Source organism: Ovis canadensis, chromosome 1, assembly GCF_042477335.2.
Source record: "Ovis canadensis isolate MfBH-ARS-UI-01 breed Bighorn chromosome 1, ARS-UI_OviCan_v2, whole genome shotgun sequence".
In the NCBI taxonomy this organism is placed as follows: Eukaryota; Metazoa; Chordata; class Mammalia; order Artiodactyla; family Bovidae; genus Ovis; species Ovis canadensis.
In genome coordinates this window covers 280,840,054-280,863,449 of record NC_091245.1, presented here as the reverse complement: position 1 = coordinate 280,863,449, position 23,396 = coordinate 280,840,054, and the positions used below count along the sequence as shown (strand labels likewise).

General features: G+C 47.9%; 1 protein-coding gene and 1 long non-coding RNA gene across 2 annotated transcripts; one reads left to right on the top strand and one right to left on the bottom strand.

Annotated features, from left to right (window-relative positions):
• Window positions 1-1,466: 1,466 nt before the first annotated feature.
• PP2D1 (protein phosphatase 2C like domain containing 1) lies at window positions 1,467-23,368 on the top strand. The gene is made up of 4 exons (XM_069582606.1): window positions 1,467-1,950; window positions 5,947-6,560; window positions 9,046-10,118; window positions 22,487-23,368. Exons 2-4 carry the CDS (start codon window positions 6,538-6,540, stop codon window positions 23,284-23,286), a joined length of 1,896 nt encoding a protein of 631 aa, XP_069438707.1. The 5' UTR covers window positions 1,467-1,950; window positions 5,947-6,537; the 3' UTR covers window positions 23,287-23,368.
• Window positions 10,284-13,519, bottom strand: LOC138436679 (uncharacterized). The gene is made up of 2 exons (XR_011255523.1): window positions 12,973-13,519; window positions 10,284-12,114 (listed from the first exon to the last, which is right to left on the bottom strand). It is a non-coding gene; the product is annotated as an uncharacterized lncRNA (long non-coding RNA).
• Window positions 23,369-23,396: the final 28 nt, after the last annotated feature.

The following is a 23,396-nucleotide window of genomic DNA, read 5'->3' as shown; positions in this document are numbered from 1 at the left end:
GAAGTTCATGGTTCACGTATTGCTGAAGCCTGGCTTGGAGAATTTTGAGCATTACTTTACTAGCATGTGAGATGAGTGCAATTGTGTAGTACTTTGAGCATTCTTTGGCATTGCCTTTCTTTGGGATTGGAATGAAAACTGACTTTTTCCAGTCCTGTGGCCACTGCTGAGTTTTCCAAATTTGCTGGCATATTGAGTGCAGCACTTTCACAGCTTCATCTTTTAGGATCTGAAATAGTTCAACTGGAATGCCATCACCTCCACTAGCTTTGTTCGTAGTGATGCTTCCTAAGGCCCACTTAACTTCGCATTACAGGATGTCTGGCTCTAGGTGAGTGATCACACCTTTGTGATTATCTGGGTTATGAAGATGTTTTTTATACATTCTTCCGTGTATTCTTGCCACCTCTTCTTAATGTCTTCTGCTTCTGTCAGGTCCCTACCATTCTGTCCTTTGTTGAGCCCGTCTTTGCATGAGATGTTCCCTTTTAGTCTCTAATTTTCTTGAGGAGCTCTCCAGTCTTCCCCGTTCTGCTGTTTGTCTCTGTTTGTCTGTGCTGGTCGCTGAGGAAGGTCTTCTTCTGTCTCCTTGGACTCTGCACTCACATGGGCATGTTTCCCTTTCCCCTTTGCTTCCACGCCTCTCCGTTTCACAGCTGTCTGTAAGGCCTCTCGGCAGCCACTTTGCTTTTTTTGCATTTCATTTGGTGCAGTCAGTAAAGCAGAAGTAGATTTTTTTTCTGGAACTCTCTTGCTTTTTCTATGATCCAATGGATGTCGTCAATTTGATCTCTGGTTCCTCTGCCTTTCTAAATCCAGCTTGAACATCTGGAAGCTTTTGAGTCACGTACTGTTGAAGCCTGGCTTGGAGAATTTTGAGCATTATTTTGCTAGCGTGTGAGATGAGTACAGTTGTGTGTTCATCTGAATTTATACATCTTGTCAATTATACATGTTGCACATATTTTCCCCCCTTTTATGGTGAGATCTATATAATATTGTTTTCCAGTCCAAAACATGGAGGAGCCTCTGCCTTTATTCATGTTTCCTTTCATGTTCTTTTATTTTTTATAGTTTTTTATACAAATTTGTTCAAATTAGTTTTTTTGCATTAACCATGTAATTCTGTACTGTTACCTTATGTTTTTGTTTATATTTGGGTAAATAGTACATGTCATTTTAGAAGACACGTGACAGTCTCAGGGATATTGACGCTTCAGACTCTGAATTGCTCTGCAGGTTCGCTGCCTACTTCCTCTCTGCCTTTAGAACATCTGTTCACTGGTTTGGCTGTGCTGGGCCTTGGCTGCACGCGTGGGATCTGGTTCCCTGACCAGGGGTCGCACCCCGGCCGCTGCGCTGGGAGCGCGGGCTCAGCCACTGGAGGCCGGGGAAGCCCTCTACTCTTTCCTTTAAGTTGCTTTTTAAACGTGTGTGTCTGTGTGCGTTCGTGTGTACACATCTACATGGGTGTGCAGGGAAAGCTGACATGGAGTTGCTGATGGAAGCAAGCTCAGGAGGGCCGGAAGGCAGCAGAGAGAAACCGGCGGAAGCGCGTCTCGGGAGCGGATTCAGCGGCCGCGCGCGCGCGGAGGAGCGCGGGGCTGCAGAGTCGGCCTCTCGGTGGAGGCGGGCGCGCTGCGGCGCTCAGTGCTGGGCAGGTGTCGCTCATTTCACATCAGTCAGCAAGGTTCCGAGAAGTACCTGTCTCGCCGCTGACAAAACCGGGATCCGGAATAGCGAGAGGACCTCAGAGACCAGGCAGCCAGCAGCAAGCTGGGCCTTGAGTACTGCCCCGAGCCCTTGCCCCTTCCGCTCCGCGTGTCGACTCTCCGTGGCTGGACATCCAGCCAGCCAGCACCCATGAAAGAGGCCTAGCCACGCATGTTCATGTTCATTGTGACGTTATTACTCCGAGCAAAACAGAAATAGCCACTTCCCTCGTTAGAGGTAAGTGGTTAAATAACCTAGGTAGCATCTTTATATTTGATGTGGAATATAACACACGTTAAAAAGAATGGGGCTTCCCTTGTGACTCAGCTGGTGAAAAATTGCATGCAATGCGGGAGACCTGGGTTCAATCCCTGGGTGGGGAAGATCCCCTGGAGAAGGGAAAGGCCACCCACCCCAGTGTTCTGGCCTGGAGAATCCCACGGACTGTGTACTCCTGTGGAGGGAATTCCTTGATGGTCCAGTGACTAGGGCTCTGCGCTCTCACTGTTGCTTCCACACACAAACAAACAAAAAAAAAGAAATGGGGAAGGTGGACAGGTACTGAGCTAAAACAGCATCACTGCCCACTAGTGACAGCGAACATTTTTAGTTTAATACTATGATCATGTTGCAACCTTATGTTTAAAAATATGCAAAGCAAGACCTCATGGAGTCTCCAAGTGTATTCCTATACAATTCAGCAGGCTGTACCTTTAGAATCTCTGCAACTGACTGTATAGAAATTAAACCTAAATTTCAAAATAGATCATGTCTATGTTTTTAGGTATACATATATGAAAATACATAGAACCCAGCCTGGAACAAGTCACACCTAATTTTTTAGGTGTGCAAACTCCAGGAGACAGTGAAGAACAGGGAGGCCTGGTGTGCTGCAGTTCATGGGGCTGTAAAGAGCTGGACAGGACTTCAGTTCAGTTCACTCAGTCGTGTCCAACTCTTTGAGACCCCATGAACCACAGCACGCCAGGCCTCCCTGTCCATCCCCAACTCCTGGAGTTTACCCAAACCCATGTCCATCAAGTCAGTGATGCCATCCAACCATCTCATCCTCTGTCGTCCCCTTCAACTCCTGCCCTCAATCTTTCCCAGCATCAGGGGCTTTTCGAATGAGTCAGCTCTTTGCATCAGGTGGCCAAAGTATTGGAGTTTCAGCTTCAACATCAGTCTTTCCAATGAACACCAGGACTGATCTCCTTTAGGATGGACTGGTTGGATCTCCTTGCAGTCCAAGGGACTCTCAAGAGTCTTCTCCAACACCACAGTTCAAAAGCATCAATTCTTCGGTGCTCAGCTTTCTTCAGAGTTCAACTCTCACATCCATACATGACCACTGGAAAAACCATAGCCTTGACTAGATGGACCTTTGTTGGCAAAGTAATGTCTCTGCTTTTGAATATGCTGTCTAGGTTGGTCATAGCTTTCTTTCCAGGGAGTAAGCGTCTTTTAATTTCACGGCTGCATCGCCGTCTGCAGGGATCTTGGACTCAGTGAACAACACAGACAGAACTAACAGACAACAAACATGCTTCAGAAGAAAAGCGGCTCCGAGTATCCGCGTGGATGCAGACCTGTCTTTCCCTTGCAGAGTGTTTCAGGAATATGTTTCCTCTAGTTTTGCCTCTGGAAATAAGCTGCTCTTGAGTCACTTTTGTAAGGAGGTTTTCCTACAACCCTAATCACCAGCAGGCTTGAGGGCTGCATGTCGAGATATGGGGAGATACCCGACCCCGCCCAGGGGCTGGAGCCCAGGGGGGTCAGGACTTGCTTGAAGGCACCGCCCCAGAAACCTTCCCACCTGGACGTGGCCTGGGGAGATGTGGCTGCTGGGAGTGAGTGTGCAGCACGCCTGCACACGAGGTGCGGATTAAAGAGGAACTGAAGGCCCAGCTGAAAACAAGTTAAAAAAAAAATCCCCCCCCTCAAAACAATTGAAGGGACTTCCCTGGCAGTCCAGGGGTTAGGATTTCTCCTCCCAGTGCAGGGGGCACAGCTCTATCCCGGCTGGGGAGCCAAAGCCCCACGTGCCTTGCAGCCAAAAAACCGAGACGGAAACAGTGTTGGAACAAATGCAGTAAAGACTTTAAAAACGTCCACATCCAAAAAAGGGAAAGCCTAAAGCAGCCTGAGCAGCAAGAGATTCAGATTACAATGACCAAATACCATTTCTTTCCAAACTGGGAAAGAGTTAAGGAGGGGGCTGAGGGCAGCAGTGATGCCGAGGAAGCTGCACGAGTTACCGGAAGCAAAACCTGGACAGCGTGTTAAACAGAAGAGACGCCGCTTTGTCAACAAAGGTCCGTCTAGTCAAGGCTATGGTTTTTCCTGCGGTCATGTATGGATGTGAGAGTTGGACTGTAAAGAAAGCTAAGCACCGAAGAATTGATGCTTTTGAACTGCAGTGTTGGAGAAGACTCTTGAGAGCCCCTTGGACTGCAAGGAGATCCAAACAGTCCATCCTAAAGGAGATCAATCCTGGATGTTCACTGGAAGGACAGATGCTGAACCTGAAACTCCAGCACTTTGGCCACCTGACGTGAAGAGCTGACTCACTTGAAAAGAGCTTGATGCTGGGGAAGATTGAAGGCGGGAATTGAAGGGGACGACAGAGGATGAGATGGTTGGATGGTATCACTGACTCAATGGACATGAGTTTGAGTGAACTCCAGGAGTTGGTGATGGACAGGGAGGCCTGGCGTGCTACAGTCCATGGGGTTGCAAAGAGTCAGACACGACTGAGCGACTGAACTGAACTGAACAGAGGTGGAGCTTGAAGGATTTTATCCCAAGCACAAGGGCAAATCTGTCACAAGGCTCCGGCAGCAGGGTCAGCTCTGCGTGCTCCGAGGGGGTCGCGCTGAGGGGCACCCAGACTGGAGCGGGGAAGAGCAGTCCCCGCCCAGGGGGCTCCTGCAGGCCGCGTGCCTTGGTGCGAGAGGGGTGATCGTGGCGGGGAGGGGCCACGAGGGGAGTCAGGCGTGTGATCGCGGTCCTGAAGGGGAGGACAGGTGAGATGGTGGCGCCTGTGTCAGCGCGGGTTCAGTCAGTAACGCTGAAGCCCGCGAGTGACCGAGTGAAGGTTTTACTGTTGAAATCTGACCTTACACAGTTTGTGGAAGGAGCCGGGCACATGGACCTCCGGGACAGGCAAGGGACAGGGGAGTCCCTGACAAGCCTGAGAAGCCGAGAAGGCCCAGCTGCGGAACGGGACGCCGCAGACGAGTCTGCAGGGAGTGTCTGCCTTCGGGGCTCCAGAGGCAGGAGCTGCTGCGGATTCATCAGTGCTGAGAGAACCGGACGCAGAGGAAGCTGCCAGGCGCCTGTGCACCTGCGGCCACTCGCTGAGCCACGATGGCGCTCAGGGGTGCTGCCCCCAGGCTCCCTTCTCAGCCAGCCCTGATCTGGAACTGCAGGGAAAGGGACCCAGGCCACCACTGTCTCCAGCCTCAGCAAGTTAACAGTGGAAGGCGATTCTGGAGGAAAGCGTGTGAGAGCTCAGTGGCGGCTGTCTCTTTGCGACCCCGTGGCCTGCAGCCCGCCAGGCTCCTCTGTCCATGGGATTCTCCAGGCAAGGATTCTGGAGTGGGTCGCCACACCCTCCTCCAGGCAATATTCCCAACCCAGGGATTGAACACAAGTTTCCTGCATCTCCTGAAATGGCAGGTGGATTCTTTTTTTTTTTTTTCCCTGTTTTATTTTATTTATTTATTTTATTTTACTTTACAATACTGTATTGGTTTTGCCGTATATCACCATGAATCCGCCACAGGTGTACATGTGTTCCCAATCCTGAACCCCCCTCCCATCTCCCTCCCCATACCATCCCTCTGGGTCATCCCAGTGCACCAGCCCCAAGCATCCTGTATCCTGCATCAAACCTAGACTGGCGATTCATTTCTTATATGATATTACACATGTTTCAACGCCATTCTCCCAAATCATCCGGCCCTCCCCACCACACCACCTGGGAAGCCCAGAGGAAAGGTAGTGAGCTCCATTTGGATGCATAACTTCGGGTTGACTAGGGTATGTGCCCGTAGTGACGTCAAGTATGTAGCCAGGCTTGTCCAATCTTCAGTATGCAAACAAGCTACTCTTGGACTCCAGCTCTAATCCAGCCCAGGGTGAGAAAGTGGAATACAGCTGTGGATTGAGAATCTAGGAACCAGGCTTCCCTGGTGACCCAGTGGCTAAGACTCTGTGCTTCCATTGCAGCGAGGCAGCTTCAAAGATCCCGAAAGCTGCAGGCATTGGCCAGGAAGAGGTCAGCCTCAGGAACCAAGTCCAGGAAAAGGCGGGCGGGTACAACTTTGAAGCGAAGATTTGCAGCAGCAAGATGGAGCGGACAGGCTCTCCAGGACAAGGAGGAAGGCATGTCCTGGAGAGATGGCCCAAGATACCTTTCCCCTGAGTGGGAACACAACCTGGTTGACAGTCAATTAGCGGACATGAATTGATAGGCACTCCTTTCATTTTTTGGATCTGATCATGCAGGTGTAAGGCGGCATATTCAATGCATGATCCGGCTTTCAGAAATTTCAAAGACAAGTTTGTTACTTAGCACAATCTGTGCCCTTATTGCTTCATAGTCCTTCAGAATCAGAGTCAGTTCTGACTGAGGTTCCAGAAGACGCAGCAAACATTCCACACGAGGAGGTCCGTGACCAAGCCAGGGGGCCCTCCCCCTGCCATCAACACCTCCCCATCACCCCGCTCCCACTGCCACCATTGCCAGGCAGCGGAGGGACAGGGGCCGCGGAGCGCTGCTGAAGAGCGGGCGAAGGAAGGTGGCCATCCCAAAGCAGCATGGAGGCGAACAGTGCTTTCAGGTAGTTTTTCTTTCCATTTGTATCGGATAACAAATGTAGTTAGTAAACAATTGTATCTGCAGTTTCCTTTTCCCTCCAGTTTCTCAGTCGTCAGATGAAAGCGTGACTTCCTGGTAGACTATGTTCATGGAAGAGGGATGTACTGAGAGCACTTCTGTCTCTCTTGAAGCGAAGTCGCTCAGTCGTGTCCGACTCTTTGCGACCCCATGGACTGTAGCCTATCAGGCTCCTCCGTCCATGGGATTTTCCAGGCAAGAGTGCTGGAGTGGATTGCCATTTCTACCGTTTCCTTTTGGGCCATGCCGCACAGCAGGGATAGGATCTCCTCGCAGCGGTGACTGAGCTGGTGCTCCTGCACTGGGAGCTCAGAGTCTGAACCACTGCACCGCCCGGGAGGCCCTCTTTGTTTACTCTTATTCTTTTCCTTGAAAGAGTTTTTATTTATTTTTCTTTTTGGCTGCACTGGGTCTCATTTCTGCCTGTGGGCTTTCCCTGCTGCAGTGAGTGGGAGCTCCTCTCCAGCCGCGAGCAGAGGCTTCTCGCTGAGGCGGCTTCTCTCACCGCACAGCGCAGGCTCCAGGCGCTCCTAGCTGTGGTTCACGGGCCCCGCTGCCCAGTGGCAGGGGTGTCTTCCCGGCCGGGGATTCTTAGGCCCTGGTCAGGCAGATTCTTGGGCCCTGGGCCTCTGGGGATGGCCTCTGCGCTCTCATTCTGCTCTTTCCTGCCAGCAGTTCTGATGGTACCAGTTTCCACGCTTCCTTCAGTTATTGTCTGTTTCCATATGAGGCTATAAGCTCAATCGCAGACGAGGCCTTTGTTCACCTCTCTGTCCCGAGCAAATAAAGCAGTCCCTGGCAAATGGCAGGCCCCTAGTGCTTGTTGAATGCACGAATGGGCGTGTTGCTTTCCCAGGACGGCTCCGTGTGGGAGGGAGTTGTGTGACGGCTGTCCTCTACGGATGGGAGCATACGTGCTGGCACAGCTTGCTGTTTATTCGGAGACTCTAGGTCTCACTACAGAGTTAGTGTGCCTTATATACGGTCCAAACAGCGCAACAAGCCTCAGAAAAACTGCATTCTTTACATGAAAGTGAAAGTGAAGTCGCTCAGTCGTGCCCGACTCTTAGCGACCCCATGGACTGGAGCCTACCAGGCTCCTCCGTCCATGGGATTTTCCAGGCAAGAGCACTGGAGTGGGGGCCATATTATGCAATAACAGCAGTTAAAAGATATTTGATATACACTTTGGTCAGAAGAGCTGAAAAGTTTTGCCATTCCCGGTACTTCTCTGCTTGCCTGTCCAGCTCCCTGGCTGGGTCCTCTTCCCCCTCCTGCCTGTTAACTTGTCGCCCCGTGGGTTTGCCTTGGAGCCTTTGCTGCTTTTTCTCAACTGTTTCTCGAGTCAGCTCAGCTGTCAGAGTGCCCCTTTCCTGTGCAGATGAAGGGCTGGGCCCTCGGTTGGGCATCGTCACGGGGCTCTGCGCCGGCTCCAGCGGACCTGTCTGGTTCTTCGTATAAGCGTGTGGATGAGGCCAGAGACTCCTCCCCTCATCGCGTCAAGGCCAGGATACCAACTTGATTCCTAAGCTGCACTGTAGCTGGCCTGTAGCTGGCCTGCGGTCGACACTGAAGAAGTGATGTGTGCTAAGCACCGAAGTGATGAGTGAGATTGATGAAATTGGAGGACGTGCTTAAAAATACTCCAGTAAAGAAACGAGTAAAGTAAAATAAAATGTGGTTGAGGACACAGAAGCAAGAGTGAAAAAATGTTAATAATGGTTGAAGCTGGCAATGGGGGCTCATTGCGTATTTCCATTCTTGTGTGTTGTTTAAATTTTCCATTAAAAAAGAGAACCAAAAATTGGTTGGTGAGGCAAAACCAGGAAAGTTTGCTAATAGGGTAATAGATCAACGAGCATTTATGAAGTAGAAACTGGTGACTGAAATGTTACCTTAGGGATGTGGCTGCGTCCGACAGAGCTGTGCGCAGGGATTTAAATACACATCAGGAGAGGAGCGCATTAGATGCTCCCGCATCAGACACATCTCCCACCCGTTTTCTTGAGAGTGCTTTAATTAGGACAAAAGTGTCTTAAAAAATTATTATATCTCTTTATAGTATATATATTATATAATATAATTACTTTATTATTAGGAAAAAATTAAGTACAAAAATAATTATGCTTATACTTGAAATCACATTACTAAGGCTCAAGCATACGCCTTCACTTGCCCGGATAAAGTATTATGCTGATTTCTTTATTTGTTCTTAGAGGTCTATCTGGCGTCCTAGAGATTTTGTGTAATTTCACTCGGGCCTACACAGGCCAGTGACCAATTCCTTGGGTTGATACTCTGTGTTTCGGAGGAGGAATCACAGAAAGAGCAATCAGAATATTTTAGAACAATATTAAATTTCGAGGAGTCAAAGCAAACTGCAAATTGCCTCATTTCAGGCATGTAAATATCTTTCATCCTGTTTGCAGAGTGTTTTGGAAAGCAAGGCAATTGTGCACGAGAAAACCAACAGCTGATTCAGAGTATGAAGTCCCAGTGACATGGAAAAGAAAGCATTTTAAAAGGAAGAAGAAGAGGCCACCAAAAGAAGTCTCTGAGCAACACTCTCTAGTGCAGGACTACAGCGAGACGCTCACATTGCCCTGCTCCATTTGCAAGCATGAGGTTGACCTGCCTGGAGTTTTCTTCCACAAGAAGGAGCACGTGGCTCTGAGCACACTGGGCTTGCAGTGGACGGGCGGCAAGAAACCAGGGCTCTCAGCGATCATAGGCCTGAGACAGTCTGCCATTACTAAGCTGCTGTCATCTTTTGCATTCAACGAGAAAGCCTTGCAGAGCATTAATAATGCTTTTGAGCTACTGTGGAAGAGACAGATACCAGCATACTACAAGATTATGCAGAACATTTGTGAGAGCTCCATATATCCTCAGAAAATCGATCACCTATTAGTTAAAGGAGCAGCTGTTTGCGAAGACAGGAATTCTACATGGAGAGTTGACATGAATGATAAATTCATTGTCGTGAATAATTTTGGCAGGAAACCCAATGTGTGTTTTTTTGGTTTGTTTGATGGACATCACGGGGCCTCAGCGGCCGACTTGACCTCAATGGAACTCCCGGTTTTACTTCTCCATCAACTTTCCAGACTTGATCCTTCCTACCAAATGACCTCAGAAGAGCAGAAAGTAATCAGCTCTTTCAACACAGTGTTTAGTGACGACTACAGAGCTGTGGAAGACGCCTTCTCCTCCAAAAAGAAAAGGACAAAAGGGATGAAGAGCGTGCATGAGAACACACACAAAGCCTTTGCCAAGGCGTTCTGGAGAATGGACAGGCTTTTACGTCTCGGAAGGAGGGAAGTGTCCAGGGCCCGATGGAGCGGCTGTTCCGCGGTCACTGGCGTTCTGGAAAGCAGTGTTGAGAGTCCCGAGGCCAGGAGGTCTCGGGGAAGAACCAGCGACGTTGGTGCTTCGGCAGAGGCGCACCTTTTCCCGGGGATGCCCAAAACCTCCACCGGGGCGCTGCACATTGCAAATGCTGGTATGTATATCGAACGGCAGCAGCCTACATCTTAACATGTTTTATTCCTGGCAGCAAAACCTCTCATGCTTCCGGAATTATCGACTGACCTATTATTTAGTGACTTACTCATGCCTAGATATTTCATTGACCAGTTTAAGAAATCAACAACCACAGTTTAGATTCAGATTGCAGGCACAAAATGAATTCTAATTATTTCTCAAAGAGGCACGTATATGAAACAATGTGATCCAAATATGAAGTTTTCTAAATGGGGTAGTCACACAGCAGTTGATAAAGGCAAAGCAAATCTATTACACTTGCTTAGATCTGAATGGAACCAAAACCTTTCCCACACTTCCCTCTTTTGGGAGAGAGGAAAGTTCTCTGAGTGGTGTTAATATAGCTGCTCAAAGTGGTTAGTTACTCCGGTAACTAACATGTTTGCAAAGGTCATTCTTGTGCTCAAGGGCCAAGCCGCCTCAGTTTCGTCTTAGAGGAAACAGTCGTTCACGACTCTGCGTTATAGGTGTGGGTTTTTTCTCTTCTCATCTTTTTTGCTACACCACTTGGCATATGGGGATCTCAGTCGCTCAACCAGGGATCGAACCTGTGTCCCCTGCATTGGAAGGGGGAGGCCTAGCCACTGGGACACTAGGCCAGCCCCTAGGCATATATATGCTTCTCCAAAAACATGGCTGGAGTCTTTCATTTCAAGAAGCAATTCTTTCAAATTTTATTTTAATTTGTATTTATTCATGCGTTTTTTTGTGGCTGTGCTGGGTCTTCTCGGTGCAGAGAGCAGGGCTGCCAGGCCATCTCACGGCGTTGGTTTCCCTCATTGCTGAGCTCATGCTCAGCAGTTGTGGCGATCGGCCTAGCTGCCTCACAGCACGTAGAATTCTCCCAGACCAGGGATCGAACCTGTGTCCCCTGCACTGGCAGGCAGATTCCCAACCGCGAGGGACGTCCAAGAAGCAATTCTTTCGACCTGCAGTCTAAAGTTCTAGCTAAGGAGCTTGCCAAAATGGAAAGCCTGGAGTTCAAAAAGTTTCAGCCAAGTTAACCTGAGTTCCACGAGATGCTTAACCAGGGTTCCACCACCCTTTCCTGGGCAGAATTATTATTAACGACAATGTCCACTTATTGACTATTGAATATAGAGTGATTTTTCACGTGGTCTTCCAAGAATTCTCATATCTAAGGATATCTAAGTACCACTTTTAAAAAATACATATTTGACATGTGACATTCTGTCAGTTTAAGAGGTACATGTAATTTGATGCAGTTTTATATTGTAACATGACTGCCACAGTAGCAGTAATTACCACTTCTATCACATTACACAATTATCATTTCTCTCCAGCGGCTGGAAGTTCTAGTCTCTTTGCAAGTTTGACGATTAAAATATATATGTTCTCTCTCTTCCCGATACTGCGCATTCCATCTCTAGGACTGATTTACTGATCATTGGAAGTCTGGATCCTTCAACAACATCTGTTCTATCTCTTTCTCAACGCCTGCCACCATTTCTAAGTGGTGTTGACTTGATTTTCCAGATGAGAGAATGGAAACTTGAGAGGTGAAATTATCTGTTTAAGGTGTCAGAGGTAATAGGAGCTGGAGACGGAAATCAAGCTGCCTCTGAAGGGGCCTGTTCTAGAGTCTGAAGAGTCTGGGCCTCAGGGAGGAGGACCTGGACTCCAAAGCAGGGCTAGATAGACCCACCGAGGCCATTACAATGTCAAGGTTCCTGGAAGCTGGCCTGCTTCTGGCCTAGCTCTGGCTGTGAGCCCAAAGTGAAGACTCCAAATTAAGCAAAACCAAGGGGGCAAGCGCAATGCCAGTCTCCTCAGGGTCTTTGCCGTTCCTCAGGTTCTATCCTGAGGTTCCAAAGTGCTTCAGAGCAGGCTTCTTCAAGGGTGGAGGATTTTCAGCTTTCAGACTAACCTGGGAACTGACCCATATCCTTGGACTTGGGACCTCTGTTAGAAGGTATCATTTGACATCAGGGTTCCTGGAAAATGAAAGGAAAGTTTATGAGATATTCAGTAGGAGATGCCATCATTAAATGTTGAGTTTACCCTGATTCATTATTTCCAAGCTCACTGACTGCTGTCTGGCCGGTCCTAGTCTTCAGGTCAAACATTTGTTGGCTCTAACTTACAGGAATTGTGTTAAATAATTGTGTTGAAATGTGTTAATTGTGTTAAAATGGTTTCATTTGAGCATCCTTCATTTTAACAGAAACAAATAAGTAGAGGAAAAAAATTCAACCAGTGAAAGAGAGGTCACGATTTATAATATAAAAGTGCTCCTAAAAGAAAGTAATTTGAGTGAGTTACAAAAACATAAATTTGGACACAAATTTATCAGGAGCATATTTTGTATTTTATAAAATATGACCTATATAGCTAGCAAGGAAATTCATTTTTCTTTGTTTGAAATTTATCAAGTACCAGTATTACCATTAACTCTGAAATTAAAACAAAAAGCAGACAAAAAGACAAACCCACCTCCCTTCATAACGACACGCAAACGCGGTGGTGAAGCATTGAATGAATGTTGGATTTGTGCATGTGGGAAAAGCTGCTTCAGAGCAGACATTCTTGGCTTTTGTTCTTAGCCCTTCTCATTTGTATTGCATTTTATAATTTCTCTTGGGACTCTTTTACTTCAACTAATCCTCACAGGATTAGAACACTAAAAAACGTATTGATATGGAAACATACACTTTTTCATAATAGCAAATAAACCACAAACTTTGTTTTTAATAACCACACTAGTCCTTATAAACATAAGGGATTTTCATTTGATCTTAGACCCTTTTCCCCAGCACTTTCATTTTTAACAGTTCTGCTGACATAAAACTCACAGAGCACAGAAGTCACCCAGGTGGAGGGCACGTCTCCGTGGCCTTCAGTCCCTTCACTGGTCCGGTCCTTTCTCCCCGGCCTGTACTTTGAGTTTATTTGTCTTCGAATCAAGCGTCTTCTTAGACAGCTATAGCTGGGTATTGCTTCTCTTTGTTCCCTGTGGTTGCTATTACAAATTTATCATAAACTTGGTGGCTTAAACTACAGAAATTTATTCTCTCACGGTTCAGAACCTTCTGCCTCAGCGTAGCTGGCCCAACATCTCCACGGCAGCGCCCGCTCCCGCGGGGGTGGGAGCGATCTGTTTCCGCTTCTAGCTTCTGCTGGCTGCCAGCATTCCCTGGCTTGTGGCCACACGGGTCAAGCGTGCCTCCACGGGCACACTTCCCTCTTGTGTGTCTACAGCAAAACCCCCCGCCTGTGATGGCATTTAGGGCCCACCCAGACAATCCCGTGTAAGCATCTCAGGGTCAAAGTCATGTCTTCAAAGTCTTTGCCCTTGAAGATAACACTTCCAGGCTCCAGAAGTTAGGTCCCGACACCTCTGGGGACTTTATTCAGCCTGTCAGTGGGCAGGTTAGCTTGTTGTTCCATTTTGCTAATCTTTCCCTTTTGATTCAAGTTAGTAATTCATTTACGTTTAGTGTAATTAATTATAGGGTAGGATACGTGTCAGATACTTTGCTGTTAGCGTTCTCTTTTTTCTACCATTACTGCTTTCTTTTGTATTAGATATTGTCTAGTTTTCTATTTTGATTTTCTATATTAAAAAAATTTAGTGGCAATCCTGAAGATTATAATAAAATCTTAAAAACAATTTGGCTTGGATTCACGCCAATTTAGTTTAAAAAAGACGCACCCAACATCTTTGCTCCAGTATAGCTCTGTTTCCTCCACCCTTCTTTGTACTTTATAGAATTGCATCTTTACACAGTACAAGCCTAAAAACGCTTTATAATTTTTGTCTCATGAGGGCAGGAGACGAAGAGTGCTAAAAAGTAGTTTTACTGTCTTATGTTTGCCTGTATACAGTTATGCCTTCAACAACATTACTTGAACTGTGTGGGTTTATTTCTATGCAGAACTTTTTCAACAGTAAATACCTGTTACACAATCCACGGTTGGCTGGATCTGGGAATGTGCAGATGTGGGGGCGGGGCTGGCTGTGGGACTTGAATAGCCGCAGATTTTGGTGGGTCTTGGATTCCCACAGATGCATCTTCAGCGAGTCCTGGAACCTAGCGCTCCCTGGTACTGAAAGACGGCATCAGTAGCCTTCCTCCTCTGTGGGTGGGTCCAACTTACAGCCTAGTGCTTCCATGTTAATCTGGAAGACTCCGCTCTTATGTCTTGTCCGGCAGATCTGCTGGTGATGGGTTCTCTTAGTCTTTGTTTACTTGGGAACATGTTAATTTCTTCGCTGTTAAAAGGATAGTTCACCGTTTGACTCTGTCATGCCGCTGCCGTCTAGCCTCCGTGGTTTCTGATAAGACTGTTGATCTTCCTGAGCGTCCCTTGGCTGTAGGTGATGAGTCACTTTTCTCATGCCGTTTCCAGTATTCTTTTTTCCTTTGTTTCTGGGCAGTTTGATAAGGACTGGCCTCTAACTTATACTGTTGCGAGGCTTTTGAGCTTCTTGGACCTTTCTACTCGGGTTCGGGACACTTCCGGCCGTCACGCCTCCCGCCCGCGCCCCTCTCTCTCCTCTCACTGTGTGTCTGTCGGTGTCCTTGGTGGTGACTCACGAGCCTCTGAGACTCTGTTCCCGTTACGTCAGTCTTTTTCTTCTCTTCTTCAGACTGGATAGCCTCAATGTATCAGTCAAATTTGCTGATTCTTCTGCCAGTTCAAATCTGATTCTGAGTTCATTTTATTGCGTTTTTCATTTAAGAAACTGCTTTTCAAGTCCAGAGTTTTGGTTTGCTTGCTACAGTTGCCACCTCTTTATCGGCAGTTTCTAATCTGGGGGAATCGGCGTTCCCGCGCTTTCCCTTTGAGCCATATTTCCCTGTAAACGTGTTTATGACTTCTGAGACATTTGTTTTCTGGGGACTGTAATTCTAGTGCCCAGAATTCCTCAGGGACAGTTTCTGCTGATTCCCCTCCTGCGCATGCCCTGTGCTTTGATGTTTCGTTGCCTGTCTCACTATTCTTTTTTGTTGTTGTTGAAAAGTGGACATTTAAAACAGTACAGACGCCCTTCCTTTCCAGGGTTTGTTGTTGCTGCTGTTTTGTGACTTTTAAGAACGAATTTTCTGGAGTCTGTATGCTGTGTCATGAGTAGACACAGAGTCTCTGCTTGGTTGGTTATGTGGCGTTCAGCTAGGAACTAGACGGTCTCCTTAAACACCGAGCACTCATGCATATGCTCCCAGGCTTTCTGAGGGGTACCCTTGTCTTGTAAACAATAATGGGGGTTTACAAGGCTGCCTAAGCTTTTACTTCCTATTTAGGTCCATCCTGAAGACCATCCACAGGTGAGTCATCAGGGGCTGCTCGCGTGCCGGGCCGGCCCACAGCCTGCTCCGTGTGCGCCCTTTTCTATTTTCCCGGGAATATATTCGAGCTTTTCAAAACCTTCTGCAGAGTCTCACCATTCAGCTGTTGCTTACACAGTTTACTGGGTGCTGGGATCTCGCCATTGCTGCTTCAGGCAGCTGGGCTCTGAAACCATTGCTGCTGATTCTTCTCAGCATACTCACTGCTAAGTCGCTCAGTTGTGTCTGACTCTTTGACTGTAAGCCACCAGGCTCCTCTGTCTGTGGGATTCTCCAGGCAAGAATGCTGGAGTGGGTTGCCATGCCCTCCTCCAGGGGATCTTCCCGACCCGGGGATCGGACTTGCATCTCATATCTCCTGCATCGGCAGACAGATTTTTTACCACTAACGTCATTTGGGAAGCCTGGCAAACACACCGAGAGTCAGTTATTTGCACAGAGTAAGCTCTGAGTCGGATCAAATGACGACAATATTGAGAATGGAGCTTTCTTCAGGTAACTGCAATATAGTCCAAATAGTGACGTTTCTCTGAGGGTAGATTTTTAGGGAGGTCCAAAGCCGTTCTTTCCCCTGCAGAGGCTTCTAGACTGGACTGTTGATTTTCATGATAAAACTTTTGGTTTTCAAGGCTACTGCAGAGCTGAAGAGAAAAGGTTTGGAGTAGGTCAAGTTACAAGGTCATAAACACTTCTACTTTTATTAATACCTACTTTAAGCTGTCTCTTTTCAATAATGCTCAGCTTTTTGCAAGCCTTTCGTCAACTTCCAGCATTCTAGAAAAGCTGACTTTAACAGCCTTTCAAAGCGCTCTCCGTCCTTTTACTGAGGAGCAGATTTTCGGAGATCCTTGCTCTGCGATGGGCTTCCCTGGGGGCAGAGCGGGAAAGAATCCACGCGCCATTGCAGGCGACGCAGGAGACTCAGGTTTGGTCCCTGGGTTGGGAGGATCCCCTGGACCAGGAAATGACAACCTGCTCGAGTACGCTTGCCTGGAAAACCTCATGCACAGAGGGGCCTGGTGGGTTATCGGCCTCGGGTTTGCAGAGAGTTGGACGTGACGAGCGCACAGTCGCTCACGTTGCTCTGCAACAATCTAACCTTTTCTTCCGGGATGCCGAGTCTGCGCTAACCACATCGGCGCGTCTTCCGCGCTGGCTCTCTGTTTCCGGCTGCGCTGGGTCTTCAGCGCCGGCGCTGCTCGGCGGGGCTGCCTGGCTCCTCACGCGCTGGCGTCGCTGGTGGAGCCTGGGCTCTAGGCACGCAGGTGTCAGCAGCTGCGCTCGGCTCTAGCTCGGGAGTTGTGGCGCGCGGGCTTAGTTGCTCCACGGCCTGTGGGATCTTCTGGGACCAGGGGTTAAACTCATGTCTCCTGCCTTGACAGGCAGATTCTTTACCACTGAGGCACCAGGGAAACCCACATTTCATTTTATATTTTGTATTTTTTATCTTCAGAAGTTTGATTTTTAAAGTTGTCTTCCATGCCTATGGGCGTCCCTGGTGGCTCAGACAGTAGAGCTTGCCTGCAAAGCTGGAGGCCTGGGTTGGAGGTCGGGAGGATCCCCGCGAGAAGGGAATGGCAACCCGCTCCAGTATTCTCGCCTGGAAATTCCCATGGACAGAGGAGCCTGGCGAAGGACAGCTCACGGGGTCACAAAGAGCCGGACATGACCGCGCGCCTTCCCTTTCGCTTTCTCCCACTTCCCACGCTGTTTAGCTTCCTGAACACTTAGAGGGAGTCAAATGCACTCCACTCACAACTTTGAGAGTTCTCTACTGGTTCCAATGTCCTGTCAGCTCTGCGCTGGTTTCAGTGGATTTCCCCTTTGTTACGGGTAGTATTTCCCGACCTGTTTGCTCGCTTTGTGTTCTAGTTCTCAGGGCTGCCATAACAAGTTGTTTTGAACTTGGCAGCTTAACACAACAAAAATCCCTTCTCTTACGGTTCTGGAGCCTAGATGCTCCCGATCTAAGTGTTTCCAGGGCCAGGCTCCCCTGAATGCTCCAGGGAAGAATCCTTCCTTGCCTCTTTCAGCTTCCAGTGGATCCAGGCACTTCTTGGCCTGTAGTTGCAAAAGTGAAAGTTAGTCACAGTTGTGTCCTACTCTGGGACCCCATGGACTGTAGCCTGCCCGGCTTCTCATCCATGGGATTCTCCAGGCAAGAATACTAGAGTGGGTTGCCATTCCCTTCTCCAGGATCTTCCTGACCCAGGGATCGAACCTGGGTCTCCTGCATTGTAGGCAGATTCCTTACTAACAGCCAGTAGGGAAGTCCCATACTCCCAGTATCTGGGCCAAAAACCACTATCCCAGCCAAAACCTCTCCCAATATCTTCATTTTTCTGCGGGGGTGGGGAGGGGGCAGGCACTTGGCATGTGGGATGGGATCTTCGCTCCCCACCCAGGGAATGAGCCTGCACCCCCCACATTTGGAAGCACAGTCTTAACCATTGGGCTCCCGGGGAGATCCTTCTGTCTTCACTGACTTTCTGCTCTTCTTTCCGTGTATCTCCTCTATGATGATACTTTTTGGGTTTAGGATCAACTTGGATAATCCATCTCAAAACCCTAAATTACACTTGTAAAGATTTGTTTCCAAATAAGATCATATTCACAGGTCTTATAAGGGGGGGTAGTATGTGGATGTTTTTTTAACTTCCTGAGCTTTGTTCTAAGGTGGAGTTACTTGGAAACATTTGACCCCTTCAGACTCTACTTTTACAATCTGTCAGATAAATTCAGAGCAGTGTCTAATTCAGGCTGAGGCAAGCCCTTCCTCAGTACCCTACTCAGTGACCCACGGGAGTGTTGTTCTAGCCTGACTGCTGTGTCCTCAGCCACGTTCTGCTGAAGGGTCCGATCGCTCTTTGCCAGTGGTGAGGCCGGGGCTTCCTCATACACATGGATCAGGACCTTGCTGACACCGGGGAGGCATCTCTGCAGACCTCTGGGGCCGGGGCTTCCTAACACACATGGATCAGGACCTTGCTGACACCCCGGGACGCTCTCTGCAGACCCCTGGCGGTCCCCGAGCACCCTTCCCCCTGGTTCTTTCCCCAGTGAAGTCTGACTGCCCTGGTCTCCCTGAACTCTCAGTTCTGTCTCAACACAGATCAGAGGCTGAGTCGAGTCAGTGTTACCGTATTCTGGCCAGAAGCAGGGAAATTCCCTGTATTAATACTTGGGAGGATTTAACTGAGGCCTCTGTCATCTCAGCTACAGTGGCCACCGCCTGATCCCTGCCTGTTAACACTATCAATCTGACTCAAAATGATCAATTTGCGCTTTTCCAGACTACAAGTGCACAGAGGCTGTGCCTCCCAGTGCTTTGTGGTTCCCTTTCTTTCCTCCACGGTTCAGCATCGATTTTGAACTAGTTCATTTTGCTGGCACTCTGGGAGGGCGGATGAGGGGCACGTATTTTTGCTCAGTGTTTCAGTGAGGGCACGGCCGTCTGTGGCCCTAGCTTTGCTGGGGAGAACCACTAGTCTCCCCAAGCCAGCCAAGTCCTAGGCTTCGCTTCCTGTCCCATAATCCTGTGAACAGCCAAGGTCCCTCATTTAGCTCAACAAGCGCTCTCAGCTCAAGGCTGAGTTGTGCTCTGGGCATGCTCTGGGGCTCAGCAGTTACAGGTTCTGCTCCCCGGTGAGAGCGAAGCGTTTCAGTGTGTCTGCGATACCCGTTTCTTTACGTCTGGGTGACACGTTCCTGCTCGTCGCTCCCTTTAACGAGGCCTCAGAAAGGGCTCCTCTCCTCCGGGTGCCCTCGCCCGACACTCCCCCTTTGCTCGGCTCCTTTGCCTGCAGCGTCCTGTGTCCGGGGTGCCCCTTCACTCCCAGGTCCTCTCCTTTCTCACTTCATGACTGACACTGTGTGTGCAGATCTTTTCATGTGTTGCGATTCTATCTAGAAATGATTGTTCTTAAAGATGGCTTAGTCAGTTTCTTTTAAAATTATTTCCAGCTCCATCTTTTCCCCTAAAACACAATTCAACTCCAGAGTCAACTTAAGCAGGAAAAAAAAGAAACAACAAACCTGCATTCTTAAAAACATTCACCTTTTGTGGACATTGTCTTCCCCACCTTCCTTATAAGGGGTGGGCTGGTGGTGGACTCATATACACAACAAATAGCTGACAGACAGTCGAGGATGAAGGGGTAAGTACTCTCTAGATGCCAGACGGAAAATGGTGAAGATGTTTCGTGCTTACACATCTTTCGAAAGCCAAGGAGTCTTTCTGGATGTGCAGTGAAGACTGTCTACTTAATTGTCCCTCAGAGAAATAAAGACTTAATGAAAGACACACGGACAAAACTGGGACTGATGTCCCACACGTCAGGTTCTGGTCCCACGCCCTGCTTCTGAGCCAAGCCGTCCTTTTATCCGGGGGCCCTCAGGCTAGCAGGGGCGCTTCCTTCTCATAAACTGGAGACACCCCGGCAGCTGCAGGAGGCAGCTACCTCACGGCCTTTTGTGTAACAAACACGCACACTGTCTTTAAACGGCTCCCGTGTCCTCTCAAAGCGGTGAGTTCCCACTAGACCAATGTCCCTGCACACGTGGCCTTCTCATCCCCCTGCTCCATCTTGCTCTGAAGAGCGCTGGCTCTCCAGCTATTGAAAGCTGGTAGGTTCATCTCTAGGGATTTGAACTCTCTGTGTTGCTGGTTCACCAATCGTTGGGTGAGGGTCATCACAGTTCACCGTGTTAACCATTGGACTCCCGGGGTGTCCATTTCCTCCAGGCTTCACAGGGGCCCTTTCTGAAAGGCAATCATGTGCTCAAACTGCCAAATCTCGCTCTTCTCTTTTGCCTCAATTCTCCAAGAAACGTGGACATTGAGGGTTATTTTTAAATCTCCCTCCAATCTCCTATTTTCCTTGAAGCTCTTTGTTCATTGTTCCACTCTAGCTCTCAGCAATGTAGTCGATGGCTTTCAGCAACTCCGTTTGCAGCTGACAGCTTAGCAGCCCAACATTCAGGAGATGCAAGTACCAGCTGTCCATCCACTTCCCATTCTGCATGCCAGGAATACTCTCCCAGGGCCTGAGTAATCTTCTTTATCATCCCGTATTTCCTGAGTTACACATAACAGTTGAGAAACAGTGGGTACCCCTCCCTCCTTCAAGCAAAGTCACACAGGTGAGGCTGTGAGGTCTTCAGAAGGCAGCGCTGAATTAAAGGAGTAACTGTCGAGGGACTAATAACTCACTCATGCAAGTCAGTGGCGGGACACAGCCTGAAGCTATCACTTAGCTAGCGTCCTCAGCTTCTGAAAGTTCACTTGTGCTGAGCTCAGGGATGTTCACAAAAACAAAATCAACCAAAACGGCACTTCCCTCTCTGCAGCACAACAATAGGTAGGAGAGACCCTTCCCAAGCCCTCTGCACAGGCAACTAAAGTCAAAACACCAGTTTAGTCCCTTCCGCTGTAACCAGATAATTGTATTAAGATCTTTTCAAACCACACAGAGGAGACAGTGCTTTTTGCTGAGTGAGCTCTGGCGTGCCACATGCAAATAAAACACTCGGGAAGTCGGTGGATTTCACTGTTGTGAGCCCCGGTTTTCAGAGCTCCGGTCGCACTATCTACACGTGCAGGTACGCACAAAGAAATTCCCTGACTTAAAAGAGGAACTGAGCCATGTGTCCCGCTAACAGCAGTTCAGCTTACGCTGTCGGCACAATAACAACTTACAACTAGCAAAAGCCAAGAATCATTTCACTGACTTATCTTCTGCAGAGTGTGAACAGAATGACCAGCAGAAAAGTTAATAGAAACCGTTAATAACTAAACCACAATTAAATAAAAGAGGTCATGCAGTTTTGAAGATTATCATTTACACAGTTATCAAGTTTCCAAAATTGTCCACGTAATCATCTTCTGGTCCCATTCAGTAGCTATTATTTAGATACTATTATCTAATGCCTAGTAGATATTAGCAGTTTCCATTATGTAAATAAGCCAACAGGCTCCCTCTATGCCAGAGCTAATGCTCTGTCCAGATTAGGGGTGTGAAACTTACCCTCTGACACCTAAGTCCCTTTACCTAAAGTATGAGGGGATTCGAAACTAGGGGCTGCAACAACAAAATTCTGACTCCAGGTACAGTACCATGCTTGAAATCAGAATATTGTAATGCAAATTTTGCCTATGATTCCAGGAATATTAATTCTCATAGGTATTATAAACACATAATTATGTTCCTAAAAACTTTGGGAAGATCAGTTTTTCCTAACAAATGAAAAAAAAAATGTTCTTTTTTTTGTATACCAAAGAAAAGTTTGGTAATAAAACCATCCTCCAAACTGTCTCAAAGGATGACATTTAAATTTTCTTGGGATTTCAATAAAACACACATCACAGGTTTGTCTGAACCATGAGCAAACTCTTAACACCTCAGTTTTCAATCAAAGGGTTTAATGTTGGCTAAATATTATCCACTTCACACACTAACACCACGTTATTTTCTCTTCCCAGGGCTGGCTGAGTGAATTGTAACACACATAACAAACCCAGTAAGATGGATACTAACAGTGGCATTATAATTTTTAATAATTATCCATACCTATAATATATTCAGGTTTAAACTGTAACCAGTTAAAAAACTATCAAACTCCACTCTTAGAAAAAAATCAGCTTTTTAGTTGAAAAGGCATTTATCAAAACATTAAAAAAAGTCTGTTCTATGGAATATAGATTAGAAAAAAGTTTAATTCTTGATCCTATATATAATACTCAGAAGCTGCTTCATAAAAAGATTATTTTTCATTATCTGTAGTTTGTTGTTTCAATACTAAATATATTTTAAACACTAAGTTTGCTAAGAGGAATAAACGAGCCTTCCAGTTTGAAATCTGAATTACTATAAATCTAATAATGATGTGAATATTACATATATTAAATTTTTTTAATGGTCTGCTTTCTGTGCTCTGAACCAAATTAGTGAAGTTAACAGCACGTTTGATACAACTGGTTATAAATCTCCAGGACCGACTTTTAAAAATCTTTTAGGTAATGTGCAAGCGGTCTTATGCAGAAACGGGAAAGGCTTCTGCTTAACCAAAGAGCACACCACCCGGAACGTGGAGGAGAGAAGGCGGGTGCTCCGGCAGGGAGCGGTCATCAGCGCCAACGTGCCGCACGGCCTCCTCCAGGGGCAGACGGCCACCACACGAGGACTCGGCTTCCATGGGAATCTCAAGCTGAAAAGATTCATCATCCCAGCGCCTCAGACGATTTCTGTGCCCATAGATGACTTGTGCCAGTTCCTTATCCTGGGCACCAATGGGCTCTGGGGAGTTCTGGACACGAAGGAGGTCACTGCGCTCGCCATGTCGGCTTTCCAAGCACACAGAGAAACATGGGGTCCCGCCGCGGGGAACCAACCGTCACCACCCAGAGGGTCTCTGCGTTGCCCCATCGGTGAACAAACCACAGCGAGATCCGGTAACATCCACACAGCGTTCCAGCGCAGATCTGGAGAACGGGCGCCAACTGGGGATTCAAAAGAAAACCTGCCAGTTTCAGAACATTCTATCTGTGACCCCGAAAGTTCAGGACCATCTCCACCAAAAAAGACCACTCGTGATCCCTGCAGCGAGGAAGGGCCTGGCGGACTGACCAGCGTGGACAGACAGCCGAAAGCCTCGAGAGAGACACAGGGAGGACCCGGTAGTCAGAGCTTCTACGACGGCGCTGCCGCATACGTCAGCCACGAGCTCGTCAACGCTGCTCTAGAGGCTGGCTCCAGGGACAACATCACGGTCATGGTGATACTTCTCAACGGAACCGAGCGTCAGCTGCTGACATAAAAGCGCTGGCTATCCAGAGGAGAGAAACATGGAAACAGCTCTTCAATGAGCCAGGTACCAGAACAAGCATCCATTTTTAAGAATGCAGTGAAGAGAATATAGCAGCAGAT

Excerpts from the sequence above, each read along its gene's own strand:
- PP2D1 (XM_069582606.1), top strand. The coding sequence starts at position 6,538 with ATGGAGGCGAACAGTGCTTTCAG. Across the intron at positions 6,561-9,045 it reads GAGGCGAACAGTGCTTTCAG|AGTGTTTTGGAAAGCAAGGC; the intron begins GTAGTTTTTCTT and ends TCCTGTTTGCAG. Across the intron at positions 10,119-22,486 it reads GCTGCACATTGCAAATGCTG|GTAATGTGCAAGCGGTCTTA; the intron begins GTATGTATATCG and ends AAAATCTTTTAG.